The 24,318-nt window shown below is 34.7% G+C and overlaps 1 protein-coding gene across 1 annotated transcript; it reads left to right on the top strand.

Annotated features, from left to right (window-relative positions):
- Positions 1 to 20,050: 20,050 nt before the first annotated feature.
- On the top strand, positions 20,051 to 23,511 carry LOC110882311. The gene is made up of 4 exons (XM_035978242.1): positions 20,051 to 20,447; positions 20,523 to 21,743; positions 21,850 to 23,059; positions 23,139 to 23,511. Exons 1-4 carry the CDS (start codon positions 20,051 to 20,053, stop codon positions 23,509 to 23,511), a joined length of 3,201 nt encoding a protein of 1,066 aa, XP_035834135.1.
- Positions 23,512 to 24,318: the final 807 nt, after the last annotated feature.

Here is a 24,318-nt window from a genome sequence, read left to right as displayed (position 1 = left end):
AATGCCAAGAAATCGGTTTCAATTTTCTCAACTTCATGTTGAGGACAGTAACTTTCCTTGATAAGAGCAACAAACTGTTCCCATTTTAGATTATACAACGGGATTTTCCCAATAGCCTGGATTAGCGACCTCCACCAAGCTAGAGCTTCTCTTTTAAAAGATTGTGAAACAAACTTCACAATGTCTTGCTCTGCACATCCGCTAATATCAACAACAGTGTCCATCTCCTCGAGCCACGTCATGCAGTCGATGGCTCCTTTTTCTCCTGTGAAGTCTCTGGGCTTGCAGGAGACAAAATATTTATACGAATAGGCTTTAACATGTGGCTCTTGGTTAAGCACAACCTGTCTAGGCGGATCACTCCTCTGATTTGATGAGTGATGAGCATCGTCCTCCTTTCACTCATGCGTTTTAGAAGGGGGGTTACTACGAGCCACAGATGGAGTCTTAGAGTGTGCACCACTTGACTCATTATACTGTCTGTCAAGAGCTCGAGTAACAACATTATCTATCAATGCATGTAGTTCCTCACCAGTTATATTAACTTTGGTAGTGTCATTGTTCTCCTTCGGGTGGCTGTTAACCTCATCTGATCCAGCCATGTAGCTTGATTGCTACATAAATATTAACAATGATTTATTTAGAGTTTATTATGGAATCATCATTTTTGAATGATTCATTAACCATGATAATATAAACCATATTGGTTAATTTGTTAGTTACATTTAATCAGTATTTTCATTATAGTTTATCCTAGTTATAAAACATTAAGGATATTAAAGTGGCGCGAAAGGCCTAGTCACAAAGACAGTTTTTAAATTTATAGGCCATGATTTCAGAGAATCGAGGCATTCAGGTTTGAACATATTTCATTACCTTTTCTTGACAGAGAGTCAAAGACTACATCTGTCTTTTGTCCCTTAGGACTATAGGTATGGCCCGTAGGCATTCCATCATTTTAGGGATGATTATATAAATAAGGGAAATTGAAATATCCCAATTTAAAGATGACCTATGTGATTTTATCATATCACAGTTTGTCAAAAATGTTAACATGCTTTCAGATGTTAACAAGAATTTTGAATCTTTGAATAGGTTTTACCATCTCGGCCGTGTCCGAAATGACAGGTAGGCTAGGTTTTACCTTTAAAATTCTTTTTAATATTAAGAGCAGAACAATCCCAAATTGAGATGTTAATAAGGATCTGAATCTATTTGAGGAACTGCCATCTTGGCCCTGTTCTTAAAATGACACATGGGCTAGGTCTTGTCCTTTTTAGATTTTTCCATTTTATAATAATGGTAGATCTTGTAATAGGAACGTTACTTTAAATCTAACTGTTCCATTTAAAATTTAAACAGGTACATGGTTGCCTTAAACGGGACTTCTAACAGCACTGACTCGCCCATGCAGGGGCTAATCAGAAAAATAACAATGGAAACAATTAAAGGACAAAAACAAATCAGGAGTAGTCCTAAGTTCTTTGTCTAGACTCAAGAATGTGCAACTGTGTAACTGAGATTAAACACAAAAGGCTAGTGTTTAATTCACTCAGTGTTGGCTCTGATACCAACCTGTCACACCCCTATTTTCCACGTATCACCGGTGGGCCCAGTGGGGAGTATCGTGACGTAGTTGATATCATCATAGTCAAACAACACAAATAATGAATGCACAGCGGAAGCAAAAGATAAAATATTACAAGTAATATCCAAGTATTACAAATGGAATGTAAAGGATCCACAGGCGGATCTTAAAACAGAAAGATAAACACTGTTCAACAGACTTTAGGCCTCTAGAACTTGCAAGATTCCCTATTGACGCCCTGAGCTCCCAGCCAATTACGTACAGTACCTGTCACTTAACCTTTTTGGAAAATACGTCAGTTTTGGTAAATACAACTTAACTGACTCATTTTGAAAATAGTTTAGAAAATTGATTTGAATGCTCAAGGCACAAAATTCTTTTATAACTTGGGACAATTATATAAAAATAATCTTGTATACAGATTTACATGTTCATTATACATTTAGGGCCCGATGTAGAAACCGGGTCAAGATTAACAGACACACCACAAGTATAGGCCCACATGAGCTTGAGATACCGTTTCCCTTATGCAACTGTCAGGTACACCTCGTGCATAAGACGTGGCCATTTTATAATACAATGATGTCAAGGATATCCGGGACATGGTCATTAACCCCTAAAGGCCTTTATTTCAAACAAGACAGATTAAAGCGGATTACCTCAATAATTTAATCACAATACGATTAAACATTCAATACCCGACCAAGCGGGATTATTATAATACCGTATCCCAAGCCCGTATAGGGAAAATAAGCTAAGACTATTTACCTGAGCTAAATATAAATTCAATCCCAGCCGTATATCAAATCAGAAAGCACACGTACTTCTACTGGGGCTCCTAATCTGGAACGAAGGTTTTTAATAACCTATTAGATTCCTAACAGGTCTTAATTAAGCCTATGCTTAGACCGGTTAGTTTTAAGGAAAGGTTTACGGCTCAAAACGCAAGATTAAGCGTAGACCGGATTAGAATGTGATTTAGACCCGACAAGTTTGGAGACTTGTATAATATGGGTAAACTAAACACATTCTAGATTTTGAGGTGAAAATCATAAGGTTTGACCCGTTTCGGTTACTTTATGCAAACAAGATACAAAAACCGATCCAAACGCGAAACGTGCGTAACGGGTAACCATAAGAGTCATATACAGGTTTTCTAAGTTAATATGACTTAAATATGATGTGATATCAATAAGATACCTTCCGTTATGCCCAAAATGAATTTAAAACCAATTTATGCCCCGAAGGGGTATTTTAGTCATTTAAAAGGTTATAAAAGAGATCAAATATAAATCCGAGGTTCAGGTCTGATTTGATTAGTAAATATTTAATTTACTAAGTTATATCAGTAGGGTATTACATATATGTGAAATTTATCATTTATAACCAAACTATACACCGTAGGGGTATTTTGGTAATTTCACATAGGCTTAAAAGGTCAAAACTGGAAACCCGAGTTTAAAACTTTTCCTTACTATTAAAATGTAAAAATTTACTGAATATATCAGTAGGCATCAACCCTTATATGTTTAAAGTAGTTTTGATACATACTATGCGTTAAAAACGCTTAAAAGGCGATTTAGAGTCATTTCCGGGTTTTCAAAGAAAAGCTGATATTTTTATTATTACAGAAGGCTCAAAATATTTTATTTATCATATTAGATTAGTAGAAAAAGGTTTGGGGTCAAAAGGATTTGTAAAACTCATTTTATAGCCCAAAAGGGCAAAACCGGCAATTACCGAATCAAGCTTAAAACCCTATGTTATGCTCAGCCTAAAAATAATTTAAAATCTTCAAAAATCCCAAAATATTATTTTATATCAGTGGGTAAAAATTTTTGTATCAAAAATTGGGTTTAGATAGGTTATACGCTAATTACGCCGTCTAATTAATAAAAAGCTTTTTAGTTACGCTATTAAGCATAACTCCTAATCTAGACCTCCAACTGATGTCAAATTATAGGGACATGTTTATATATCAGTAATAAAGGTTTCTATTCTTTCACATTTTCAAAAATATCATTTCATGGTCAAAAGGGCATAACGGTCAATAGTTAGGCATATAACGGAAACTTGCAATGAATAGGATACTAAGGATCTAGATTGTATAACCTCAGAGGGTTATACTAACATATAATATGGTCCTAATGGAATCCTAAGGCATATCTAAACTAAGCTAAATCGGGTCAGAACTGAAAGTTAAAGCAAAAGTCAACTTTTGCGACTTTCGGTTCCGAACCGAGCCTATACTTAGAATTGTCGGGTTGAACATGCTTAGGCATGTTCAACTAATATTTACCAAATTATTAATGTGGCAAAACTGATTTTATGACTTTTAATTTAATAGTTATGCATTTTATTTAAAACTAACCCGTTTGACTTTCATTTGACCCGACAATTAAACTAAGTAAACGTGGTAATTAGGAGGCGCCCTTTTGAGGGTTAATCACCTACCTAATTACGGTCACGTAGCCCCGTTCGTTGCGAACCATGGCTTAGCCATTTAAAAGTCAAAGCGTTTATCGCAAACGCTTGACTTTTCGGCTTAAAACGCTAAATAATTAAACTAAGCACGAAGGAACACTTACAAAGGGTCCAAAGGACAGAAGGAGGTTCTCAAGAAGCTCAAGATCCTCCAAGAAATAAGAACAAGAAGAAATGGAATGAGGTGTGAATGAAATCCAAGATCAAGTGGGTTTATATAGGATTTCAAGAACCGTTAGGATCGTTTCTCGTAACCCGTGCTTCAATCTTGGCCCTCCATGTGTGCCCAAGGTTTCTAAATACAATGGGTGTTGAAAACCAGCTCATGGTATTGAGAATTTTACCTAAAAGCCCTTGAAAAATGACAAAAATGCTGAAATTATGAATCTGCCCAGACCTGGGCGTAGGCTACGCTGCAGGGGGCGTAGCCTACGTCCTGCACAGCTCAAACAATACTTTCAAAAGTGCAGTTTTGGTCCCTGCTTGCATAATAATGTGTTTCTGACACATCTAAGGCCTGTTAACCTCTTTTCAAGGCTCTAACATGATGCATAAATATAGGGGACATGAAACATGCTCAAAAACATGTCGGATGTCGGTTCGTTTGGCCGTACGGTCACATTGTTCGTGTAATTACGACGAAACACGGACGGACGCAAAAAAGATCCAAACTATGCGACGAATGGAATTTTATCAATCCAAACACTAGAATAAAATATCTTAGTGCTTACATAAATTTTTGGGTGTCCGGATATATTCAGAATGCAAGATATGCGTGAAAGTGCAAACTTGTGCACTTTTTGACACTTTTAGTCCCTGCATGACATAAAAGTTTATTTTTGCGCACCAAACACCTCTAAGCCTATATATAAGTTATAAAAAGGATAAATAGGGTATGTTTAACTTATGGACATATTCCGGAAGGTCCGTTACCATACGATTCGACCTACTTTTGCAGTTTGACGCAATTAGTCCTTTAATTGCGCATTGTAGCGCGAAATGTCATTTAATGATATCCAAGCCTTCTATGGCCATAATGGGCATTCCCAAGTATATACTTAAATATTACTACGCTCTCGTTTGCCTAGATGGTCACCGAAAGGCGTAGATTCAAAAGTTGACGCTTTAGGTCCCTCTATTGCGCATCTCATCATTTAATAGCATTGAAGCCTCATCTAATCCATATTAGACCTTCTTGAAAGTATTATTGAACATCACGATGCTTCGGGCTCGCTAAAAGGTCATTCAGAGGTATAATTAAACATATTGACACTTTTAGTCCCTCTAACTTGCAAAATTGAGCGTAACTTTACTTATAGGCATAAAAACCTTAGATGGCCATTATTTGGCATTCCCGAGAGTATAATCAAATATCATGAAGCCCCCGGTTGGTTAAAAGGTCACTCAGAGGTAAGAATTAACATGTTGACGCTTTTAACCCTTTATTGCGCAAGCTTTCAATTAATTACTCAAACGGCTACACTTGATCAACAAGTGGCTCATTTGTGAGTATAATCATCGTGAGAGGTTATTTAGAAACTTATTTTAGGTATGCTAACTCTTCCAGTCCTTTCATAATCAAAGTTTTTGATTTTTCAAAAAAATTAGTCCCTAAATTTCAATGTTTGACTTCATTAAAGTTCATTACACGTGTCAATACTTCATTGGATGTGATTTTACGAGGTGTTACATTCTACCTTTGTTTCTTAGTTTCCGCCTCTGAAACAAAGTAAAACTTCTCTGAACGACTCATTCGGGTCACATACACGATCCTACAACATGCTAAAGAAATGTAGAGAAAATATGATGTTTTAGTGTGTTTAAGAAATGATTCCGCTCGAACTAATGATTCCGCTTGAAACTGAGTGTGTATGTTTCAAGCGAAATCACAAGATACTGATTCCGCTTGAACTGCTTCTGTTACTTTCGAGCGAAATCATGAACAGTATAAATACATGTTCAAGCGAGATCATTTGTAACGATTGCTGATTTCCATACCGAGGTGCTGTCGGTGTGAAGATTGATTGTAATTGTGATTATATCAACCTAATCAGTGTTTAAAGTGAAGATTAAGCTGTTTCTACCTTTGTTTCTTAGTTTCCGCCTCTGAAACAAAGTAAAACTCCTCTGAACGACTCGTTCGGGTCCGTGCACAATCCTACAAGTGGTATCAGAGCTCAGGAGGAGGAGTTCTGAAGATTTTAGCTGGTTTTCTTTGTGTTTACTTACTTCTACACCTTCTTTCTTCAACAGAACAAAATTTAACGGTCAAAACCTGATTAATTTCTCTCAGACTGTGTAAAAGTGCATATTAACAAACCCTTGAAAGTTTGAGACCAAAATATGGATTAAAAATGACAGAAATGGACCCCCGAAGTGATTCCGCTTAAATCTACTTATTCTGCTTGAAAAATTTCAAGCTAAATCTGTGATCTCGCTCGAATTTGTGGTTCCGCTTCAACTTAGTGTTGATTCCGCTTCAAAGGTTTTTACAGATTCCGCTCCAAGCTGCAAAGTCTGTTTCCGCTTGAAACTTACTAGAGATTCCGCTCCAAACTGAACCATTTGTTGATTCCGCTCCAACAAGGCATTTCGCTTGAAGTGTTTGATTGGGATTTCGCTTGAGTTGACTGTTTTTGAAAATCATGCTACCGAAACATGGATAACGATTTCTACAACGCGTTTGTTACTCCGACTACTCCGGCTGTCATTGCTCAAGCCATGAATTTGGAAAACGAGACAGGAACTACACAAAAACCCCCGAAGCTAATGAGCATTGAGGAGTATTTCGGATGGAAAGATATGTTCGAAAACTGGGTACAGGCAAACCATTTGAGATCATGGGAGTGCATTTTGAAGAAATATGTTCTACCTCGGACTGATCTACAAGTTGAGAAAGCGATATCTGAGTTTACGGTTCAAGAAAGAGATATGTACAAAGCTGAGAAAATGATGATCAGTTTACTACAGCAAGCTATCAAAGAAGACATTTTCATATTGCTTCAACACGACAAAACTTCAAAATCAATTTGGGATGCTCTTAGAGTTAAATTTGAGGGTAGTGAGCATATGATTAAAAGCAAGAAGGCGCTTCTTAAGAAAGAATTTGATCTTTTTACAAGTTTGCCTGGGGAAGATACCAAGAAGCTTATTGAAAGATATTGCCACTTAGTGCGATCTATGTCAATGTTGAGTATTACCAAAGATCGTGAAGAGTGGGTAGACAAGTTAGCTGATGCATTACCTCAGAAAGAGTGGGGTACTTGCTTAATGATTCTGAAGAACACTGGGGTTTATGATGGGTTGACAATTTCTTAGTTCATCGAGAAAATTGAGGGTCAGGATTTGGAACAACAAAAGATTGCGAGGATGAATAGTCCAAGTGGTCAACAGGATGTAAAAATGTACTACAAAGGTGGTGTTCCCGAAGTTGAAAGAAGCCCGAAAATCCAAACTGCGTTTAGTGCTGGGGATTCAACGGAAAAAGTTGATCAGAGTTCAAACAAAAGCAGTGGATTCTCCTCATACCCAAGTGTTAATCCGAAAGATTCAACTACAAGTTTTGATTCTCAAAGAACAAAAACTGGAAATGGTTATGTGATACAGTGTAACATAGCATTGAATCTTCCAGATGGTCAAAGTTTTTCTGAAGAGGTTGCAAAAGATCATATGGCATTACTTGGTTCTGTGCTGCTTTCATATGAAGGATTAGTTGTTGGGAGGATCGGAAATCCTATGTTGACAAAGGAGGATTACGATCAGATAGACACAGAAGAAATGGAGCTAATGGACATCAAATGGTGTCTAGCTAGTGTTCTTAGAAGAGCATAAAAGTTCAAGCTGATTACTGGCAGAAATGACTTTCTTGATGCACATGTTTCTATTTTAGGTTTTGATAAATCTAAAGTTACTTGTTTTCGATGCAGGGAGAAAGGTCATTTCAAAAGAGAATGCAAGAACAGAGAGGCAAATGATGCTCAGAATCCGTTCGGAAAAGATGACTACTACCGGAAAGCCATTTATCAACAGGTTGGTCAGCAATAACAGCAAGAATCACAGGTGTCTCATGGTAGAAAAGTGATCGAGGATTCAAAGAGAGCATGTCTGGTGGATTTTAACTGGAACAAATACATATCACCCGAAAGCAAAGCATGTTTAATCAATCAGGATGGCGAAAGGCTACCTGAAGGCTTTAGCTGGGATATGTTTGTGGATGAAAAAGGAGAGTTTAAAGCATTCATTGCTAAGATTGTGAAAGAACCAGATATGTTTACCACATGGATGAAATCTATTGGTGAAACTGTGAAGTCTGTGGCATCTGATGAAAGCTCACAGAGTGCAGATGAAAGTTCACAAAGTGATGAAAGTTCAGAAAAGGAAATTGTTTTTGATCAAACACCGTCTGATTCTGGTTCTTCGGATGATAATTCTGAAAAATCAATCGAATTTGATCAGTCACAAACTGATGACAGTAGTGATGATGAGGAAGAAAAACATATTAATATTGCAAAATCTCATCTTTCTCCTGAAAGTTTTCATTTTTATTTTGCAGAGCGCTTAGAGAAGCTAAAGGAGAAACGAGCTGCAAAAGAACAACAGCAAATGGAGCCTAAAAGTGTTGCTCAAAGTGATGAAGTTAAAAGTGTTGCGAGGAAATTGTTGAGGCAGAAAAGGTGACTGAAGCTGAGAAAGTTGTTGAAGTAGAGAATATTATAGAAGTTGAAAAGATAGTGGAAGTCATCAAGCCATGCCAAAAGTGTCTTAAAGCTTGCAAAGAATGCGCAACAAAAGACGAGAAGCTGGCAGAGTATGAGAAGAAGAAAGAGCAACTACTGTTCAACCTTAACTATGTGAAAGAATCTTATGATGTATTGAACAGAACAGTAACTGGTCTTCAAAAGACAAACTCTGAAAGAGAACAAGCATTAACAATGATGAATGTTGTGATGATGACAAAGCAAAAAGCTATTAATTTCTACATCGAAGAAAGTGCTAAGTGGAAGCAAGAGTTGGAAACGGAGAAAATTGAGAATGAAAGAATCAGACGCTTATTGCAGAGTTATTATAGTTCTGATTATCTTATTGATCGAAATTATCCGACTGTTGCAGGTATGGAAGCTTTTCAAGACGTGAAGTCAAAGAAAAAGGATACTGGTAAGAAACCAACTGTTAGCTATAACAAGTGTCCGCCTCCAATCTGGGAAGGTTATTCTCCTAGAAAACCAAACGAGGAGCAAGTTCAAAAAGCAGTCAATATAAAGCTAAAAACCGATAAAACTGATGATTTACCAGAAAACAATGACGTTACTTTCACATCGTCTGACACTGATCATGAGTTTGAGTTAATCAAAAAGGTGGTCGATCAGGTGTTGGATACTGATGAGGAGTCAGACTCAAAGTCTGAGTCTGGAGGTTCTAGTTCGTCAGTCTACAGTCCAAAACCGATGGTTAAAAGGGCGTACAGTAAAGAGTTTTTATTATCAAAATCGAATTTGGATGATGGAACATTTGAAGTAGCATATACTTTGAATGATTCGGACAAATTATATTATAACAAAGAGTTTCCAATAAGAAGTGTTCGTTTTGAAATGATCAAAAAGATTTTCAAAATGACAGAAATTAATATTTCTGAAATAAAAGATTTAAATCTTACTGGAAAACCTAAAAAATACACTTCAAGAGTTCAACAACGATTAAACAAGAAAAAAGGGTTACAATTCTGGTTCTGGTTTTCAAAAGAAATCAAACCATAATGGTAGCTACAAAAAGAAAGGTTTAGGTTTTACTCCACCAGAAAATTATAAAAATGAGAAAAATTCTAAAACAAAAACAGAATTTGTTTCAGGTGGAAGTGTAGAAGAAGAACAGAAGAAACCTTTCTAGAAACAATCTAACCAGGAGTTTCTTGCTGAAAAGAAAAGAAAAGGCACTGGAGTGTTTCATCCAAAAGAAACTCGAACCTGTTTCAAATGCAATGAAGCTGGTCACATTGCATGGAACTGTCCTAAAAATACTAAATCAAAACAGGGAGTTTCTGAAAAACTAAAAGAAATAGTGGTTGATATTGAACCACCAACCGAAAAATTCAAAATTTTTGAAAATTCAACTTATAAGGTTGGTGAATGTTCTAAAAAGAATTTTTACAAAAGGAAAGCAAAGAACAACCAAGTGTGGGTTGTCAAGAAGGTTGATGAGAAAGTCGGCGATGAAATTGGTTCCACAAAGCCAGAGGAGCCACAAGTTGAGAAAAAGGAAGAAAAATCTGTATATTCAGCAGATGATGATGAGTTTCCATCACTGAAGTTTGAAAAAGTTAAACAGAAAGTTGGTAAAGTTGAAATTTCAGATCAGTATTATTCTGAGAAAACAGAGTTTGATATCGAGAAAACGTTCAATGGGAATGTTAAGAAAATTTTTGGGAAAATGCTTGATGGGAAAGTAAAAGGGGTTAAAGATTTTTACGCAACAAAGAAAGCAACTTTTAACCCAACTGAACAAGAGCTTAAAGAGCTAAAAACACCCAAGGTTGGTCAGACTTGGGTGGAAATTCTTTTCCCTTGAACATCTGACTATGCCGAAGATCCCAAGTTTGTAATCGTGGATCAGGAATCGGCAACATTCTTGAAATTGTTTTTGTGAAAGATTTTAAAATTGTTGTAAATTTTTACAGGTGAAGGACTATGCCGGAGCTTCCAGGTTGGTAAGTGCGAAGCAGGAATCGGCATCCTGATTGGTAAAATGGTTTGTGTAGATGTTTTATTCCTACATGTGATTATATGTTTTGGATATACTTACAAGTGGTAAGAACAAGTGATTAATCAAGGTCATTAGTTGAACTTGATGTAATCCTCATATAAGTGTTTGAATGAACAAGATGATGAACCAGTCCCTACAAGTGGCTAAAACAAACTTATTTTCCGAAAAAATCATTTTGATTAAAACAAACTTAAGTGTTTTGAAATCATAATGAGAAAATAGTTTGTTGAAAGGGGGAGTTCAGATTGTTTATGCCGAGTGAATGGCGAATTGAAGCGACTCGATATCAGTTTGTCAATTTTTCCTGTATAGTTTGTTTTTCATATTTTTTAAGCGGGTCAAGAGCTTAGTTTGTTTTCAAATTTTTTTAAAGTGTTTGCATTTTAGGGGGAGTAAGAAACTTTTAGAAAATTCAAAAACATTAGAAGATTTGAAAAAAGCCAAAAACATGATAAAATGAAAAAAGAGTTTTGATGTCTAAAAGAGGAAATGATTGTACATCAGTGGACTGTCACAACACGCTAAAGAAATGGAAAGTTAAAATGTGATAAACAATCTTAATGTGGATATGTCGGTAGATTTTTATACATTTACTAAATTGTGTCGAGATATAAACCTAAATTTCAAACTTGCTTATATCGTGGGGAACAACTTCTTGGATATATAGGTAACCCCTGAAATCTTGTTTGAAAGGTCCCTCTTTCTGAGATACTAGGTCTTTATGCTCAGTGATATCTGGGGTATTATTCCTGGACTTCTGCTGAATGGAAATTCTGACCTAGTCCCCGTATAATACTTTCTGCAAATGCTTGTAATATAGCATCTCCCTCAGCAATTTGATGAAACAATAAAATTGATAGTCATTGCTGTTGAAACAAAAGATCCTCTAAAGGGGACACACCAAAAGTCGAACCGTCATCTCTCTGCTGAACGGAAGTTCTGACCTGAGCTCTCATGGTTTCGCACCTAACCCCTTTACAGATATCATCTGTGGTATACTCACCTGTAAAACTGAATATTGGGATCTGGATACGGGAGTGTATTCAAGTAGTGGGACACGCGAATAAGTTTAAGTATCTAAAACATTAATATCGTATCTCGGATCAGTTGAACTTTGTGTCAAAATTTAAGTGGACAAATATACTGACAATCTAGGTGAATTGTTTAGAACTAAAAATGAAATGAAGCTTAACGGTGTTGGTGATATGTCTCAAAAACTGATATGATCCTTTTACACAAACTCACAAAAAATATTGTTTGTAAATATTTCATTTCTGCTTTTATTTGTTTTACAATTGGTGTCAGTGTTTTTTTTTTTAAATCCAAAAAGATTTTAGTGTGTTTTAGCATAATCTTTTGTAAAATACAAAAAGATTTTCGACAACTGGTATTGAAAAGCTGATTTTCAAAATTCCGAATGCTAAACATGATGACAAATTTGTGAGGGGGAGTTTGTTCTTAAATGAATGTGTTTTTAAACAAACTTACATGTGGTTCATCAGAGGTTTGTTTTGATTTGAGGGAGAGTTTGATTTAATGCATACATATTGAGAATTAAATGAGGAATTTATTGTGAGGTAGAGATTGTGCAGGTGTAAGTTTTTAGCCAGGTGAAGAATCCTGAGCTGGAAGAGAGCCAGGTGACGATCTTGGAATCAAAGCTGAGTGTTAGATAGCCAGGTTGATCGATCCTGAGACGCTTGTGTTTAAAGAGCCAGGTTCCGATACCTGAGGATTCTGTAGATAGAAGATTGAGCCAGGTTTTGATTCTGTGGATAAAGTTTGAACCAGGCAAAGACATTGAACCTGTGAAAGCCAGATTACGATTCTGAAGCTGATGATGCTGATGAACTTAAGGAATGCCAGCACATCGTTAGGGGAAGTCTGAAGTCGCAAGAGAAGATAGAAAGAGTGAAGCTCAGAGACGGATCAAGACTGAAGTTGCAAAGACTCGACACATGTGAGACTCGTCAACATCTGAGGGGGAGTCTGTTAGTGCATGCATCTGTCGACTTCGTCTTGTATCGAGTCTTAGACTAGATAGGTTAGATCAGGGCTCGTAGATCGAGAAAATATGATGTTTTGGTGTGTTTAAGAGATGATTCCGCTCGAGCTAATGATTCTGCTCGAGCTAATGATTCCGCTTGAAACTGATTGTGTATGTTTCAAGCGAAATCACAAGATACTGATTCCGCTTGAACTGCTTCTGTTACTTTCGAGCGAAATCATGAACAGTATAAATACATGTTCAAGCGAGATAATTTGTAACGATTGCTGATTTCCATACCGAGGTACTGCCGGTGTGAAGACTGATTGTAATTGTGATTATATCAATCTAATCAGTGTTTAAAGTGAAGATTAAGCTGTTTCTACCCTTGTTTCTTAGTTTCCGCCTCTGAAACAAAGTAAAACTCCTCTGAACGACTCGTTCGGGTCCGTACATGATCCTATAGTTATTATCCTCAGAACAATTAAGAGCTTTGCTTCAGAAGAGTTATGGTTTTACAATGCATGTAAGAGTTGCAACAGAAAGGTTATGTACAACACAATTTGCAAGGAAAAGCAAGATGGAAGTGAAGGCTATGATGAAGTAACTGTCTTGGAATGTCAGACTGATCGTTGCAATAAAAGGACCGTTTTGTCTGTTCCGAGGTTAATTTACTTGATTCATTTATTGTCCTAAACAAGTTACATGCTTATTAACAATTTTTTTTTTAAATTTTGAAAGGATAAAAGTTCAAATTCGTGTTCAGGATTGTACCGGGATTGTCACTTTGACGTTGTTTGAACGTGAAGTTCTTAAACTATTAAAGGTTAACGCAAACCAGCTTTTGGATAAAAACATCGAGGTAAGTTATATCGTGTGAATAACATTTCGTTACTTCGTTTATACATTTTAATGTTTATATTTTAAACTGCTATGTTTATAAATTATCTATCGAAGTTATCCAATATGACAATGTTAATGTTTATCAAACAGTTGGCCAGCGATGGTAACTTTCCCAAGGAGCTGTAGGCATTGTTAAATCGGCAGTTTGCGTTTAAGATAACCATATCTTCCTTTAACATAAAAAACAAATCAGATGGTTACTCGGTCTCGAAGTTGACTGAAAATCCTGAAATCATCTCCGAGCTTGATAGTCATTTTGATGACTTCCAGGTTCGACATACCTTCAATACGTTAGTTGACTTTTTTGTTATAAAAACTTATACCACGTTACAATGTTTTTTGAAATATATGAGATAAATACAGCCTGCTGATGATGAACATTTAGATTCTGTTCTGTCTGATTCAAATGCAAATGTTAACTTTGATGTTAAGGTATGTCTTACAAATTAATTAATTCACTAATGGTTCAATATTTTGTCATTCACCTTATTTTATCAATAATTTTTTAACTTTTTAGTTTACAGGATTCTGTATCCCGTACTGGTGATGAAGACACTCCGGTGTCTAATGTGATCAAAAGCATCTTTAGCACACCCTCTGGAGCCGAGATGAACTGTTCTGCGGAGATGGTTGAGAATCAACTTAAGCGTAATTTGGATGCCGTCTATGATGTCGATTTATCTTCTTCGCAGTCGTCAACTAAACCCCGTAAGAGTGTCGGTGACAGAGATGAAGATTTGAATGTGAATGCTGGGATTTTGAAGCCAAAGATTGAAAAGTGGTGTGCCGAATCTAATAGTCATCTCCGTATTTTTGAAAACTTTTCTATGTTTATTTCTTTTTAATCATATTTAGAACATTTTATGGGCAGACTTTATGTTGGTTTTTGAATGACTATGTTGTGTGGTTTATCTTCGTGAACTTTATATTAATAAGAGATGGCATTATAAATCAGATTTTTCGTATGTACGTCTATTTGTATTTAATTTATGTTTTTTTCTATGATATGACATGATGTTACTTTTTTAACAACTATGTATTATGTTTTGTGTTTATTGTGGTATTCCATTGTTATATCAATTCAAGATGATATTATTAAACACTATATTGTGTTATGTATTAATAACATTCTTATTATATTAAAGTTTTATTTAAAATCTTTACCCGTTTCCATTATTAAAAAAAAAATAAGCATAATATTTATATTAAAGTTGTAATGTTGGAATGTTGCCATATAAACCAAATTTATATTTGGTAAATACTAAGCATAATATTTATATTAAAGTTTGAATGTTGGAAACTCATTTATATATAGTAACTTTTTTCGGTTTTTTAAATTTAATTTCAAAAAGATTATTTAAACTGTTGACTTTCCAATATTTAGAAATTAATCATTAAATATCATAATGAATATACTTAAATGTTCACATTACTAATGTTTCCTTAAAAACAAATTTTACAACATATAAATCTCTTCATCTCATTTCAACTCATTTGTAGTTTTGTGTTCAACGACTACATCCCTTTCACTACAAGGGTATTGTAAGCCAGTTTGAACAAACGATTACTTTCTTATTCCAAAAACTTATTCCACAATGTATAAACGGTCAAAGCATGATTTCAATACTTCGGGAAATCAATCAAACCAGGGAAACACTTCAGGTTGTGTTTTTTATTTATCTTTCACATTGTTTTGTTTGTTTATATATAATAATAATTTTAATTAGAATGTAATTCATTTTTCTTTATTACAATGATAGCCACTTCAAGAAAATGCAAGCGTAGATCTTCATTTAACTCCAATAATGAAGTTAATATAAACAACTCAACAGGTAACACTTTTTGGATTATTGTGATGTTAGTCTATTTTGTATATCTACAATAACCACCTAGATATGCGATATTTATGTAATGTCTCTTTTATTTAGATGTTGCGGCTGTTATCTCAAGAAGTCCTTTTTCAGACATTACCAATGGTATTGAACTACTCTCATTTACTAACTTATGTTCCTAATATTCAAATTTTATTTAAAAATGTATATCGATTTTATAGTTGTCAATTGATTTGAAGGCCCAAACTATGTATTAAATATTAAATATAAGCTATAAACTAAAACTAGAACAGGTAGATATTTATAAACACGGTTAGATAGTAGCCGTCCAAACTACATAAAGATCGTAACTATCAAACATATTAACCACATACAAAACAACTTTTAACACTACATAACTTACGCTACCTTTCTTCATTAGCCAAAACAACAATATGTTATGCTTCTACCGTGATTCAAAGTTTCAAACATTACCACTAGCGGAAAACATTGGCAAGGAACAAAACACCATTATCTGGAAAGTACTGGAACTTGCAATGATCACCTTCTTTTATGTTGTTATCTTTAAGCCATTTCGCCCAGCCTTTTACAACGTACTTGATACTGTTTTTATTTGGCTCCACCCTAACATCATGTTTTGTCTCGACATTCTGTCTGTTGGCGATCTTAACTTTCAAGGTTTCGTCAATTCCTGTGATGCGTGCTACCGCAACTGGTATGCGCTATAAGTTTCAAAACATATTAATAATTTCCATTAATGATGTCAAATATTTAAAAAAATACAAAACTTCTTCAAATTATGTAAACATATTAGACGCCTATTAACATATAATTTTGTCGGAACTTACAAAGCGTTTGGTGTATGGCACAATGAATATCAGCGGACCAGTTTCATCATCATCAAACTCCTCTGATTCAGCGATATAACTACAACATCGTTTTCAGCTCCGGCCATTCTAAGAAACAGTTCAAAGGTTGACCCATTTTAAATAAAACATAGACTCATAACATATAATGCAATCTTTTTGTTGTAGTTTAAAGTAATGTTAGTTGACTAACTTTCATTAACTTCACACAGTTTAAAGACATTAGAAGTAATCCTAACAAACTTTGTTATTTCATTTCATCTTACCCAATAAATGGATTGACCAAAACCATAACAAATAACATTCATTAACTACACACAGTTTAAAAACATAACAAGTAAGCCTAACAAACTTTGTTATTGCATTTCATCTTACCCCCTAAATGGATATTCGAAAACAACTTAACTTTACAACCTAATCGTACAAAACACCTCATTATTATTTGTTTTTTTACTTTAACAAAATTATTCTTTCGTTAAGTACAACATTTTTCATACAGTCATTTCTTCGAACACCTAGTGTGCATCGTATTCTTAATGTCTTCGTGCATGTGAGTGTATTCAAATCACTACCTAAATCTGTTTTTTTCATACCCGAAAACATGTATGCAGTAAATACACTAAAAACATCATGTATGTTAACTAACTGAATGAAGGTAAATCTTTCAATGAAACAAGTTACATTTAGTTTACTGTATTCAGATTTGTATTTTCATTAAATAAATCCGACCAAGAAATCACAGATGAACATCAACATTGAAAAAAATGATTTAGTTTACCTGATTTTCGTAGAGTTGTGAACCGTATGATGCACAAATTCAGAATGCAGATGAGAGCAATGTTTGAAACCCTTATTGAAACTAAATGAAATTATCATCTGATTGAATGATAGATATAAAGATCATGAAGTATGATGGACAAGCAATTGGTGAATCTTGACTATTTGATATACCTTTCACTATCACAATTTTGAGCACAAGATTCTATGCAATCAGATTCATTGTTAGCCGCATATGTGTCTTTGTTTGTTTATTTTTTTATTTTATATATTCATATTTGTTTATATAGATATTGTGGGATCAATATTTACAATTTTAAGTTATTATTTTTTTTACCATAATAACATATATCAAATATGATAACATATTTATATACTCTTACAATATTAACAAAGTTTTATTTCTACTAACTGATTTATATATAGTAATTTTTTTACACAACTAATGCTATTATATCGTTTCTTTGGTTTTACATGTTAATACATTTTTAACTCCGGCAGTTACACAAGACGAGTGCAGAGAGAGGCGTAAGCTACGGAAATTGTATTTGGATAGTAAAAGATCTAACGTATCACACGTGTTACCGGTTTCTAAGAAAAAAGAATCTTTGACTTCTAATTTGTCTTCCATTTTATTGCACACTTCCACTACTTCACAAGATGCATCTACTATTTCGCCAGGTTTATTTATTTATTTTCTTTAAACTTTTCATTGTTTTTAAAATTGCATACTTAACTATTTTGATACATATATATGTCTAAAATAATTAGATATATCAAATATCATAACATATTTATATAATCTTACAATATTATCAAAGTTTCCTTTCTGCTAATTGATTTATATATAGTTATTTTTTTAGACAACTAATGCTATTATATCGTTTCTTTGGTTTTACATGGTAATATAGTTTTAACTCCGGCAGTTACACAAGACGAGTGCAGAGAGAGGCGTAAGCTACGGAAATTGTATTTGGATAGTAAAAGATCTAACGTATCACACGTGTTACCGGTTTCTAAGATAAAAGAATCGTCGGCTTCTAATTCGTCTTCCATTTTATTCCACACTCCCATTACTTCACAACATGCATCTACAATTTCGCCAGGTTTATTTATTTATTTTGTTTAAACTTTTCATATTTTTTAAAATTTCATACTTAACTATTTTGATACATATATATGTCTAAAACTATATATATATCGTTTTTCTTTTATCAGTTGTTTTCACGCAAAGTTATCAAAGTTACACTAAAGAGAGACGGAGATTAAGGAGACTTTATTTAGATAGTAAAAATCTCCTATCTTACGAGGCAAATCCAGGGCTATGAATAGTTTACAATCTTCTTCTAATACAAGATCCTTTCACTGCAACACACAAAATGGTAATTCTATACTTTTGTTAATATTTACAAGTAATATTATACCCGACTTTCTAAAGTCATATTTTATTTAGGTGATGACACATCTGCTTCAAACAACCAAACACTTTCAACAAGTATCCGTCGCTTTTCTATTTCTCCAAACATAACAACAGCGACTACAACTCCTATTTTACGCAAAACGTCTCCAAAGCTATCTCCTGGAAAATCTAAGTTATTAGGCAGACCACGAATTACATCTCCTATTCCAATGGTTGATTTGACTACAGATGCAGCATTAGATGAAGATCCTTACAAAGGTGTTTCACCAGGTAGTCGCTTAAGTAATATATTTTCGACATTATTTTGTATACCATTGTTTTATCTTGAAATAATTCGAATAATTTCATTTATTTTTATTTCCATGCTAATCTACAGATTACTTAGATCATGGTGACCAGTGTATTACGTGTCAAGTATGCATGGCAAAGTTATGGGATATTGAAACGGCGAGAGGCAGAACCAATAATGGGAAAACAAGTTATTTTTTATGTTGTGGTTATGCCAAAGTAGAGCTACCCGATTATAAAGATGCACAACCAAATTATCAGAAACTGTTTACATCTTTGGATAATGAAAACAAGCATTTTTTGAAAAACATTCGCCGTTATAATTCTATGTTCGCATTCACTTCAATGGGTGGTAAGGTCGATCCGACTGTTAATAGAGGTAATGGCCCATTTTGCTACAGGATTAGCGGTGAAAACTATCATAGTATTGGAAGTCTATTGCCGGAGAATGCCAATAAACCAAAGTTTTGCCAGCTGTACATATACGATACAGAGAACGAAGTTTCAAACCGAGAATCGATATTTAGGTAAGTATCATACAGTATAATTTGTTTCAATTGTTTCTCAATTAATTATTAGTAATTCGTTGATAAAAATGTGTCAAAACAGTCGATCTAAGGAGTCATCTGCATCCTCTTCTGCTTCTGTTGATCGTCAGTTGATCCAACATATCAAGTCTGTGTTAGACTCCGATAATGTATTGGTTAAAGTTTACAGGATGGTTAGAGATTGTTTTCATGACGATCCGCAGCTTAGTCTTAAGGTACGTCTTATTGGAAAAAGGGACAAGGATGGTCGAATGTATAACTTACCAACATGTGGCGAGGTTGCTGCTCTAATTGTTGGAGATGTTAAAAACGCAATTGAGAACAGAGATATTGTTGTTGAAACTAAATCAGGGACTCTTCAACGAATAAGTGAATTACATCCTTCTTACCTTGCTCTACAATACCCAATTCTCTTCCCATATGGAGATGATGGTTACAGAGTTCACATCCCTCATAGAGGTGTCATAGAACCAACAAGAAGCGTCCAAATTGTACGATGAGAGAGTTCTTTTCGTATCGTATTCAAGATAGACTAAACCAATTTTCGCTGATTCTAAATTCAAGGAGACTTTTCCAACAATTTTTAGTTGATGCTTATACGATGATTGAGAGCGAGAGACTTAACTACATACGTTTTCAACAAAAAAATCTAAGATCTGATACCTATGAAAGCCTCTGGAAATTGAGAAATAATGGTCAGCAAGATATATCTAATGTTGGTACACCTCTTATATTGCCTTCTTCATTTACCGGTGGAGCTAGATATATGATGCAAAACTATTTAAGTGCGATGGCTTTATGTAAATGGTTCGCTTATCCTGATTTTTTTATAACCATTACATGCAATCCCAAGTGGCCAGAGGTAAAACGGTTTCTTAAAGACACCACTCTGAATCCAGAAGATAGGCCTGATATCCTATCAAGGTTATTTAAAGTGAAGTTGGATGCAATTTGTAAATATTTAAAGGAATGTCATATGTTGGGAAAAGCAGCAGCAAGTATGTAATGCAATCTTTTTTTTTTAATATATTTGTTACATTTTCATTTATTGTTTTTAAATAATTTTGTTGTAGTTATTTATACAATTGAGTTTCAAAAACGTGGCTTGCCTCATGCGCATTTGTGCTTATTCATGGAACCAGAAGCTAAACTTCCCACTGTTGACCAAGTTGGTCCGTTCATATCTGCCGAAATTCTAAACAGAGATGATGACCCAGAGTTGTATACGCTTGTGAAGGATTTTATGATTCATGGACCGTGTGGTAATGCTAATATGAACTGCCCATGTATGGTTGATAAACAGTGTTCAAAAGGTTTTCCAAAAAGATTTCAAGATACTACGACAATTGACGCCAATGGTTTCCCATTATACAGAAGGAGAGATGATGGAGCAACAATTGTCAAAAACCGAATCGAGTTAGATAATAAAAGCGTTGTACAATACAACAAAAAGTTATTGAAAAAGTATCAGGCACATATAAACGTTGAGTGGTGCAACCAAGCTGGGTCAATTAAGTATTTGTTTAAGTATATCAACAAAGGTCCTGATAGAGCAACATTTGTTGTTTTGCATAGCGATAATCAGAATGAACAACATGAAAAAGATGAGATTAAAGAGTATTATGACTGTCGGTATATCTCAGCATGTGAGGCATCATGGAGGATATTTAGTTACGATGTAAATTACAGATATCCTTCTGTTATCAGGCTTCCATTCCATCTTCCAGGTCTACAACCGGTTGTCTTTGGACCAGACGAAGACATCAATTCTGTTCTTAACAGGCCATCTGTCAAGTGTTCTATGTTTCTGTCTTGGATGGAACGGAACAAAGACCCTGATGACCATTTGGCGCGTACACTAACTTATGTTCAGTTTCCAACTTGGTATGTATGGAAGATTGAAAACCGTTGTTGGCAACCTTGGAAGAAAGGTAACTCAATTGGCAGAATTCATAATGTTGCTCCCTCTCTTGGAGAAGCTTATTTTTTAAGAATCTTGCTCAATAAAGTAAAAGGACCTAAGTCATATGACGATATCAAAACTGTTAATGGTCATGTACATGATACATTTAGAGATGCGTGTTTTGCACTTGGTCTTTTAGATGATGACAAAGAGTACATCGAAGCAATTAAAGAAGCAAACGAAACAGCAACAGCTTCTTATGTACGAAATTTATTTGGCATGATGCTATTGTCCAATACTATGTCCAGACCGGAGATCGTATGGGAAAGCACGTGGAAATACATGACAGATGATTTCATCTATAGATATAGTAAATTACATCGTGTTGAAGGTACATTATGAAACTTTAGAAAAGCCATTTTGCTTTTTCAGTTTTTTTCATACATGGTTTAAATAAAATTTCATACTCATTGTATCTGTATTTGAACATGTAACAGGTTTATCAATTCCAGACGACGAACTTAAAAATTACGCTTTGTTGGAAATTGAAAAGTTTTTAGGTATGAATAGCTCATCGCTACGGAGCTTCTCAACAATGCCTTTTCCAGATTCTTCTTCGTTATCTGATCTCGACAATCGTCTGATTAACGAGGAGCGTACTTACGACGTATTAAGTCTCGCAGAGGAATATCTTAATCTGTTTAATATGTTAACTAATGAACAAAGGTCGGCGTTTGAAGAGATAATGAAATCTGTTGATGGTAATACTGGAGGGATGTTTTTTGTTTACGGATATGGTGGCACCGGGAAAACCTTTTTATGGAAGACGTTGTCTGCGGCACTTCGATCAAAAAGAGAAATTGTATTAAATGTTGCTTCGAGTGGAATTGCATCGCTGTTATTGACAGGCGGCAGGACTGCACACTCCAGATTTCGTATTCCTTTGAATCTTAATGAGGATTCGGTATGTCATATAAAAGCAGATAGTGATGTTGCTAAATTGTTGCATCAGACCAAACTTATTATATGGGATGAAGCACCTATGGTACATAAACATGCGTTTGAAGCCTTGGACCGGACAATGAATGACATTTTCAATTTCAACACCTCAAGAAATTCTGAAATCTCATTTGGTGGTAAGGTTATTGTTTTTGGTGGAGATTTTAGACAATTACTTCCCGTTGTTCGAAATGGTGGAAGACAAGAGACAGTGAACGCATCATTAAATTCGTCTTATTTGTGGAGTAAATGTAAGGTGCTAACGTTGTCAAGGAATATGAGGTTAACCGTTGGAAGATCTCCATCCGAGATTGAGGAAATAAATAATTTTTCTAAGTGGCTTTTGGATATAGGAGAGGGAAATGTTGGTGATCCTAATGACGGAGAAGCGACAATTGAAGTGCCATCTAATCTTATAATTAATGATACTTCTGATCCCATTTCCAGCCTGATCGAATTTATTTATCCTTCGATTCTCGAGAACTTTGGCAGTCCTAATTATTTTAGTGGTAGGGCTATACTTGCGCCGAAGAATGAGGTTGTTAACGAGATTAACGATAGGCTGTTAGCGTTGTTTCCCGGTGAAGAAAGAGAGTATCTAAGCTCTGACCGTCTTTTTGCAAGTGAAAATGTTAGTTCAATACAAGAAAGATTATACACACCGAATGTTCTCAATGGTCTTAAAGTTTCAGGCTTACCAAATCACAGGTTAGTGCTAAAAGTTGGTGTGCCAGTCATGTTGTTACGTAACATTGACCAAAAAAAAAGGTTTGTGCAATGGTACAAGGTTGAAGGTTACAAAGTTGTATAACCGTGTAATAGAGGCTGAAATAATATCTAGAGCTAATATTGGTACTCGTACCTATATTCCTAGAATTAGTTTAGTACCTTCAGACAAGAAGATTCCTTTTTCATTTCAAAGAAGGCAATTTCCGGTTGTTGTTTGCTTTGCCATGACTATCAATAAAAGCCAAGGCCAATCACTTTCTAGAGTTGGTCTGTACCTGAGACAACCGGTTTTCACGCATGGTCAGTTGTATGTCGCGTTATCGAGAGTTAAAACAAGAGACGATGTTAAACTACTAATACTGGACAAAGATGGGAAGCCTACAAATAAAACAACTAACGTTGTGTATAAAGAAGTCTTCAATGACTTATGATTTTTCATTAATACTTAATATGTATATTTTAAACATGATTATTTACTGAGTGTTAACTTTTATAATAAAGAATTTGAAAATAATAACATTTTTTGCCATTTGTTGTCTTATTACTCCTGTTATTTCCGGTTTAGTCTTTCATAACTTCATCTTCATCCTCACATCCCTTTATTGTTTTGAAATCCATTTAAAAAAACCACGCTTACAGTTCCCCTCTTTCCTATTTTTTCTTCCAAAAATTATCATTGCATCTCTCCAATCTATACATAATCACATCAGTCATTCCAAAATTACGAAGATCGGTGTTTTAAAAATATTTAAAATGATGAAATTTTGGGATTTTCATATCGTCATTCATTCTTACTCTCTAAATCGGTTATCTTTCTACGATCGCCTTCATCATCTTCACACTTTTCTTCGTCGTTTTTGGCTCAGGTAAGTTTGTTAATGCTTCTATTTGTATTTTTTTGAAGCTATGATTGTTGATTTAGTAACTGATTTTAAGTTATTTCCGGTTAATTGTATGAACCCTAACCTCTTTGCTACTTGATTTTTTAGGTGATAATGTTTATTGTAACTTTGTATTCATTTATTGTAGTTGTTTTAGTCAATTTTTGGAACCGATTGCTATCATTATGTTTTTGCATGTCCATTATTAAAACCGAAATCTTCGCCATTAATTTCTGTTGATATGCTCATCTTTACTGTTATTTTTGTTTAAATTGTTGTATTCTTATGATAATGTTTTTTTCTAGGTGATTTTTTGAAAGTGTTTTTTATATTGAAAGACTTAATTCTTGTGTTCTT

Source organism: Helianthus annuus, chromosome 10 (genome assembly GCF_002127325.2).
Source record: "Helianthus annuus cultivar XRQ/B chromosome 10, HanXRQr2.0-SUNRISE, whole genome shotgun sequence".
In the NCBI taxonomy this organism is placed as follows: Eukaryota; Viridiplantae; Streptophyta; class Magnoliopsida; order Asterales; family Asteraceae; genus Helianthus; species Helianthus annuus.
The sequence above is the reverse complement of the archived record's forward strand: the minus strand, read 5'-3'. Positions and strand labels throughout refer to the sequence as shown.

Bases quoted from the DNA above. Each gene is read 5' to 3' on its own strand.
- LOC110882311 (XM_035978242.1), top strand. From the start codon at position 20,051: ATGATTGAGAGCGAGAGACTTAACTACATACGTTTTCAACAAAAAAAT. The intron at 20,448-20,522 runs GTATGTAATGCA...ATTTTGTTGTAG, and splicing joins GTTGGGAAAAGCAGCAGCAA to TTATTTATACAATTGAGTTT. The intron at 23,060-23,138 runs GTTAGTGCTAAA...CAATGGTACAAG, and splicing joins TCAGGCTTACCAAATCACAG to GTTGAAGGTTACAAAGTTGT.